Source organism: Triticum aestivum, chromosome 7B (genome assembly GCF_018294505.1).
Source record: "Triticum aestivum cultivar Chinese Spring chromosome 7B, IWGSC CS RefSeq v2.1, whole genome shotgun sequence".
Taxonomy (NCBI): domain Eukaryota; kingdom Viridiplantae; phylum Streptophyta; class Magnoliopsida; order Poales; family Poaceae; genus Triticum; species Triticum aestivum.
Window position 1 is genome coordinate 208,339,778 of NC_057813.1, and position 7,828 is coordinate 208,347,605.

The following is a 7,828-nucleotide window of genomic DNA, read 5'->3' on the forward strand; positions in this document are numbered from 1 at the left end:
CTGCAGAGCAAATCGATCGAGTAAGAGTCAGCCAACATCAAGTACAGTCGGAACGCGAGCGGGAAGCAGTCAGAACAAAGAGTATACCTTGTCGGGCGGGTTGCCGCCGCTGAAAGGGACGACTCGCCTGGATCCTCTAGGGTTGTCCTGGTTGCCTGTGATACCCCTCAGCCACAAAGCTACGGTTTCAGATGGCACTTCTTATGGATGGACCCGAGCGGTGTCGTCCGGTTCGGAATACAGCCACATCGGGTGATCGCGAGCCTGGAGAGGCTGGATGCGCCGACTGAGGAACACTTCCAGCAAGTCCAGGCCGGTAACGCCATCATTGATGAGCTGGACCACTCTGTCCACCAACATCCTCATCTCCACGGTCTCAGCAACGGTTACTTTCAGTGGAGTAGGAGTCTGAACACGGTCGAACGAGAAGTGGGGAAGACCGGTCGACTGACCTGGAGCTGCGACGTCCTGGCAGTGGAACCAGGACGACTGCCAACCTCTAACAGATTCAGGGAGAGTCACAGCGGGAAAGGCACTCCTATTCCTCTTTTGGATACCTAAACCCCCGCACATCTGGATGACATGAGTTTTCGAGTCACTCGACTTCGCCTTTTTTACCTACAGGAAAAGAATGGTGAAGATATGTTTGAAGAGACCCCAGTGTGGTCGACACCCTAAGAAGTTCTCGCACATCGATACAAACGCAGCTAAATACGTGATGGTGTTGGGAGAAAAGTGGTGGAGCTGAGCGCCCAAGAAGTTCAAAAATCCCCGGAAGAAAGGGTGCGGAGGGAGCGAGAAACCTCGGTCGACGTGAGTGGCAAGTAGAACACACTCACCCGGTCGAGGTTGTGGTTCCGTCTCCCCTTTCGGCAGCCTCGGCGCTCCCTTGGCAATCAGCCCGGACTCCTCCAGTTCGGCCAGATCCTCCTGCCGTTCCGAAGATCGGATCCAATCGCCCTGGATCCAGCCCGGCGGCAACCCCGCACGCGGCGACGATCCGCGGTTCTGCTTCTTGCCTTTCACCGCCCCCGTCGCCTTCTTAGCGTGCTCTAGCGCCGCCGTCTTGCCCTTCACCATGGCGGGGGGAGCAGCGGCGTCGAGAGCGGAGGCGCTGGGCACGGTGGAGAAGCGGAGGAGAAAGAAGGGGGAGCAGGCGTGCACAGTGCAAGTGCCTCGGCCCCGTCACCTTATAAAGGGTCACTTCCGAGTGACTGACGCGTGGGACCAGGCAATCCCGTCAAATCCCGCAACAGTTGCGCGCAGCGTACGTGGCGAAAAAGGGGGCGCGGTAATTGAGGCATCGCTACTTATCCGGACCGCCCGTTTCGGCGCTCTCCGGCCCACGCGCTTCCCCGAAATTTTGTATCCCGCGAAATCCGGGATACACCGCAGACAATTGCGCCCAAGATCTCGCGCTCTGACACAGCACTCGACGCATGAGGTCACCAGTTCAGTCGACAGCTCACTGAATGGATCAAGGCGACTGAGTCGACACCGAACTACCAACGCGGGCGTTCGGTCTTGCAGAAAACACTCGCGAAGACACGAAGCTCGGAGCAGGTTCAACTTCGATCTACTTTCCACTCGCACCTTAATCCATTCGGGGGCTACTGCCGAGGATACAAACCTGGGGTAGGGTCATAGGCCTGACCTACACGTCCTACCCAAGGTCACTACCCCGGAAGATAAAAAGACCAAGAGACAACAGGAGAGCACCGGTCGAGTGCGTCGAGTGCAATCCACTCGACGGCCACATCACTCGGAGGTCCTCCTCCCTACCGTCACTCGACCATATGGAGAGTCACTCGACTTATCGAAGACCAGGAGTCGGAAGGGCACGGCACTGCCGGACGTTCACCCCTTAGCCTTTATAAGCATTAAGAGTACTTAAGGCTGGCGTTACCAGTAATGCCTCTTACTTTATGTATATTAAGCCCCTTGTAGTGGAGGTGGGCGGGGGTCCTGGCGCACTCTATATAAGCCACCCCCCTTCTTTGGGACAAGGGTTGGCATCCCCTGTAATATCACACACATAATCCAATCGACCGCCTCCGGGCACCGAAACGTAGGGCTGTTACTTCCACTGCGAAGGGGCTGAACTCGTAAACCTCGTGTGTAAACCTTCACCATAGCTGAGATCTTGCTTCTCCATACCTACACCCCTTTCTACTGTCAGTCTTAGGACCACGACAACGACAATGAGGTTAATGGTGGGCTGCAGACGGATGGACGGATGGCGTCGGAGTATGTTCCTCGGCAACCGCATATCATTAATGTAGGGGCGACGGACCGACGTGGTGTCGTTTGAACACGGAGCAGTCGCCGGCACGCCGCTTCAATGCTGGCATCAGTGAGAGGTCGCGCCTCTTTGCCCGGGCATGAATGCGGCACTGGCGCTCTGGAGCGGCATCGACTATTTAGGAGGGGAAGCGCACGGGCGAGGGAGGGGTTTTTCATGGACGAGGTTAGTCAGACGCGGGCGTGGCTGTTATCCGGACGCCCGCAAAGCCCCCTAATTTGTCTCCGGTTTTCGGGAATAATGAATCCATACCGTCGTGCGGAACAATTCAATCCAGCGTTGGATGGCACAACATGTCCAAGCCACGCGGTTTGAACTGCTGCGGATGGTTTGAGGGTTGGTATTGGAGATGTCCTAACTGCACATGCTAGCCAGTATTCCACTCCATGGTGGTTCAAAAACTGCACTACTGGATACAAACTACACTACGGCCAAAGGAAGATGAATTGCTCTTGAAGTGAAGTTGAAGAATATACTCTTCCTTTTTTACGAAGGCGGGTCGATTACGATGAGTCATCTCACAAGCCATACATGTCGTCCTCAGACCAGGGAAGGGAAGGGATCACATCAGCTTCACCGCGGAAGGAGTGCCACTCCATGGGGCGAGCTCTGAGGGCCTCATGGCAGGCCGCCTTATCTGCCACGCAGCACGCCCGGTGGGCCCCACGGAGGCCCTGCCCGTTGGCCTTCATGGCTCCTATATAGCCTCCATCCATCCTATCCTCCTCTCCTTCGCACGTATTACCGCGGCTCTTCCCCTGGTCACCGGCGAGAAAAAGGTACACGCACGCTTCTCCGTCTGTCTAACACTTCCCTTTGATGGATTCTACTACTTGTATTTGCGGCTCATCATTGCCGTCTTACCGAAACTCTAGCAGCTAGGCTTTTCGGCGCAGTAATACCGATTTTCTAGAGTAGCCGGAGGTTGGAAATACTAGTACTTTTTTTAGTACGGAGTATTGCTCAGCGAAGCACGCAGGAGTGTGATTAACGCAGAGGAATAGCTTGCGTATGACTTGATTGGTTGATTGGTTCTCCTCTCTCTGAGTACTGTCGCCCGGATAAGCACGCGGGCAGTGTGCCATGTCACAGGCTTTTGCGTGCGTGCAGCTTAATCTTTCGTTCTAGGTCCGTTTAGAACACTCGAGGCTTCCTTGAGTAGTTTTCAAGTAGCCCTCGTCTTCTTAATTTGAGAGATGGCAAGAGTACTGTTATACTTTTTCTTAAGGCAGTGACTGGTATTCTACTAAGTTTGCTTTCTGTGGGTCATTTTGCCATGCTTCTTTGAGAACTATAATTTTTTTTATAGAGAAACATTGATAAATAACATTTTCAGTAGATAAAACATTCTTAGATTTCCTGGGAAATACTGTTTTAGTCTAAAAAAGATAGGTAAATAAACAGGCTTTCTAATTTAACATTGTAGACGTCGCAAAGATTAAATGATATTATTTTACAGGACGACTTAACTTTATAATCTTTTAATAGGATCAAAGCGGTGAAATGATTTTTTTAGGCTATCTATTTGAAAACAGCCTCTAGGTATGAAAATGAACATACTTTCTCGTACAATCCAGAAAACAGATCGAATTCCACTATCAAGAAATAACAGATCAAAACAAGCAAAAATAGCATCCTAGTGCAAACACACTACAGAGTCTTAAAATGGCCTAAAAACAGTGACAGCTGCCGCTTGCACTGCTAACAGCAAAAAATGGAAATGAGCATATATATATAGACCAGGAAAATAGATTCAGCCCGTTGTTCCCACGATTTTCTGTTGATTTTAACCACAGAGCCCGTGTTTGGTTTCTACTCTACTGTTCCCATCGTAGCACGATGGACTACATGAATGGGCCAGGCCGGAACCACCTGTTCGTCCCTGGGCCGGTGAACATTCCGGACCAGGTGATCCGCGCCATGAGCCGGCAGAACGAGGACTACCGCTCGCCGGCGATCCCTGCCCTCACCAAGACCCTCCTGGAGGACGTGAAGAAGATCTTCAAGACCACCACCGGCACCCCCTTCCTCTTCCCCACCACCGGCACCGGCGCCTGGGAGAGCGCGCTCACCAACACGCTCTCCCCGGGGGACCGGATCGTGTCCTTCTCGCTGGGGCAGTTCAGCCTGCTGTGGATCGACCAGCAGCAGCGCCTCGGGTTCAGCGTGGACGTGGTGGAGTCCGACTGGGGCTACGGCGCCGACCTCGGCGTCCTCGAGTCCAAGCTCCGCAGTGACTCGCAGCACACCATCAAGGCCATCTGCATCGTCCACAACGAGACCGCCACCGGCGTCACCAACGACCTCCACGCCGTCCGCAAGCTCCTCGGTCCGTCCGTGCTCCATCCAAGCTAATCTAGCTACCTCTTGCATGCATCGATCTTGATATGCTTACGTGTGGATAATGATTTGTATGATGCAGATGCGTACCGGCACCCGGCGCTGCTGCTGGTGGACGGGGTGTCGTCCATCTGCGCGCTGGACTTCCGCATGGACGAGTGGGGCGTGGACGTGGCCCTGACGGGGTCGCAGAAGGCGCTGTCGCTGCCGACGGGGCTGGGCATCGTGTGCGCCAGCCCCAAGGCGCTGGAGGCGGCCAAGACGGCCAAGTCGGTGCGCGTCTTCTTCGACTGGAAGGACTACCTCAAGTTCTACAAGATGGGCACCTACTGGCCCTACACGCCCTCCATCCAGCTCCTCTACGGCCTCCGCGCCGGCCTCGACCTCCTCTTCGAGGAGGGCCTCGACAACGTCATCAAGAGGCACACACGCCTCGGCACCGCAACAAGGTACGTACCTACCCTGCTCCACCAATTCTTGTCTGTCTCTGGGCTTGATGAAAAATGGACCAAAACAGGCTGGCGGTGGCGGCGTGGGGACTCAAGAACTGCACCGCGAAGGAGGAGAACTTCAGCGACACGGTCACCGCCGTCGTGGTGCCGCCGTACATCGACAGCTCCGAGATCGTCAAGCACGCGTGGAAGCGGTACAACCTCAGCCTCGGGCTCGGGCTGAACAAGGTCGCCGGCAAGGTCTTCAGGATTGGACACCTGGGCCACCTCAACGAGGTACGTACGCACGTCGCCGTAGAAACTGCTTGCAATCTGCATCCCCGATGACCAATGCGTGCTTTGTCGTCTTTGCTGCAGCTGCAACTTCTGGGTTGCCTCAGCGGGGTGGAGATGGTGCTCAAGGACATCGGGTACCCGGTGAAGCTCGGCAGCGGCGTGGCGGCCGCCGCGGCGTACCTCTCGAATTCCACGCCCCTCATCCCCTCCAGGATCTGAGCAAATCCAACGCACGAAAGCAAGGGGGCCGCGAGAAGAACAAACATCATGCAGTGCCCTGCTTCGGGAGCAGAGCAGGCGTAGTACACTACTGGTTCTGGTTATACTCTGTGTATGTAAAGTTGATTTTCACACACCCATCTGTGCTAAAGGAGTATAATTTCGTCAGCTGAAGCTTTAATTACAGAAAATTGAACCCGGATTAATATTACATCATGTGCCTGTTCTAGCTAGGCTTGGTATTGCTGATTGATCTACTCTGTTTCCTGCTACTATATACTATAAGCTGTTTACAGTGAGAGCGGCGTTTTGGCTCCGAGGTACATATGCACCCATTGTCGAAATACACATTTCGAAAAGTTGAAAAATTCAGAACAAAAATCTCACGCGTATATCCGGACAGTTTATGTGGGTTCACAAGGTTTCGGTGAAAAAACACGTCTTTTGTGGCTTGTGTAAAAAAGATAAAGAAATGCCTCGTGAATAGTTAGAACGAAGCATCAAAAATTGTCTTTTTTACACAAGCCACAAAAAACGTCGTTTTTCACCGAAACCTTGTGCACCCACATAAAATGTCCGGATATACACGCGGGATTTTTGTTCCGAATTTTTCAACTTTTCGAAATGTGTGTTTCGACAATCGGTGCATATGCACCTAGGAGCCAAAGGCAATTACCGGTTTACAGTATTATAACCACTGAACTTATATTTCTAAACTGCTGCCTGGATTTCTTCCGTGACGGATGACTCTTACGCCGCACCTCCGGGTCAGCAGCCGCAAGCCGCGCCTCCGCCACATTACGTCGCTAGGCCGCCTCAGAAGCGCCAGCGCAACTTGTGATGGGCGAGGGAGGTGCGGATGCAGCTCGTGCGCCGGCTAATCGCGGCGGTAATGGTCCACCCCGAGGAAAGTGGGGTGATGATGGTTACAATGCTTATGGGGACGGACAACATCGTGGCTCATCGTCTGCGGGTGGCGGATGTGGCTACGCATGGCAGAGTGATGGGTCAGCTGAACGACCTTTCTACGGCCCTCCGGGAGGTTTTGTTGAGGGGGCGGCTGGCCCTGATTATAGGCTGCGAGGCGGATATCGAGGTCATCGTGGTGGTCGCGGTGGTCGCGGTGGTAGGAACCGTTACCGCCAGCCTCCACCGCCTGTTGTGGTGGAACCGACGATATCCCCGGAGGTCGATGCTTCCGGGCAGGCGTCAAAGCTGTCCAGAGAGGCTATGGAGGTGGTGACGGCGCTGGCTGCTGCTGAGGTCCCGATGACCGAGCCAGTGTCGGGTGTTTCAGGCGCCGTGGACAAGGCAGATGGTGAGGGAGTCTCTAAGTGAGCTCAGAAGAAGGAGAAGATGTTGTGCTACCGCTGTGGTGAGCGGGGGCACTTTATTGCTGAATGTGTGACCGAGTTATGTGATACTTGCCTCAAGACAGCACATGACACGGGTGAGTGCCCGATGTTGCGTGATCAGATGCCAAGCATTACTATTATGGAGTCTGTTGTGCCGAGCTGATGTTCTTTGAGTCTCCGTGTGCGAGGGATGTCCCAGAGGAGGCCCAGAGCACAACTACAGAGGTGGTCAAGGTCACGAAGGGTGACGTGTCTGAGGCTCAGATTTTGCAGCGCCTTAGGGAGTTGGCCCCAGGTGATTTTCAGTGGGAGCTGATTCGACTTGAGGACAACAACTATAAGGTTGACTTCCCGACTAGAGGATTTGGAGCGTCTCCTCAGCTTTGGGCTTTGCAAAGTTCCTGGCACAGAGTGCATTCTTGAGTTCCATGAGTGGAAGAAGGTTGAGCCACATGGTAAGCCTCTCACTCACGTCTGGTTGCATTTTTCGGGAGCTCCGTCGAAGCTGATTCGGGATGCTCGGGTTGCTGCAAGTTTGGGGATTCTGGTTGGCAGAACTGAGAGAGTGGATATGGCCTTTACCCGCGCTAACGCGGTGGCCAGGTTACTGGTGAGTGTGCTGGACATTGAGTTTGTGCCTGACGTGGTCAAGTGGACTCATAAGGGCCTCATGTATAACCTTGATATAGAGTTTGAGGATTCTGAGTACTTCGCTGAGGCTCTGGCAGGGATGGATGTAGACAGGCATGATAAGAATGATGGTTCGGGTAATTCGGAGGAGCGAGGGGGGGACGCTGGGCATGAGTTTCCCAATGGCCCGGATACTGACACTCAGACGCTCGGGAAAGGAGTTGCACCCACTATGTCTGTGCTGATGAATACTT

At 53.9% G+C, this 7,828-nt stretch overlaps 1 protein-coding gene across 1 annotated transcript; it reads left to right on the forward strand.

Annotated features, from left to right (window-relative positions):
* The first annotated feature begins 2,843 nt into the window (after positions 1–2,843).
* On the forward strand, positions 2,844–5,800 carry LOC123155556 (serine--glyoxylate aminotransferase). Its single transcript, XM_044573707.1, has 5 exons — positions 2,844–3,081; positions 4,138–4,631; positions 4,725–5,091; positions 5,160–5,370; positions 5,452–5,800. Exons 2-5 carry the CDS (start codon positions 4,142–4,144, stop codon positions 5,587–5,589), a joined length of 1,206 nt encoding a protein of 401 aa, XP_044429642.1. The 5' UTR covers positions 2,844–3,081; positions 4,138–4,141; the 3' UTR covers positions 5,590–5,800.
* The last annotated feature ends 2,028 nt before the right edge of the window (positions 5,801–7,828 follow it).

What these genes read in the sequence shown, in the direction of transcription:
- LOC123155556 (XM_044573707.1), top strand. Translation starts at nt 4,142, where the DNA reads ATGGACTACATGAATGGGCCAGGCCGGAACCACCTGTTCGTCCCTGGG. An exon ending in CGCCGTCCGCAAGCTCCTCG is followed by an intron (nt 4,632 to 4,724) that starts GTCCGTCCGTGC and finishes TGTATGATGCAG; the next exon opens with ATGCGTACCGGCACCCGGCG. An exon ending in ACCTGGGCCACCTCAACGAG is followed by an intron (nt 5,371 to 5,451) that starts GTACGTACGCAC and finishes TCTTTGCTGCAG; the next exon opens with CTGCAACTTCTGGGTTGCCT.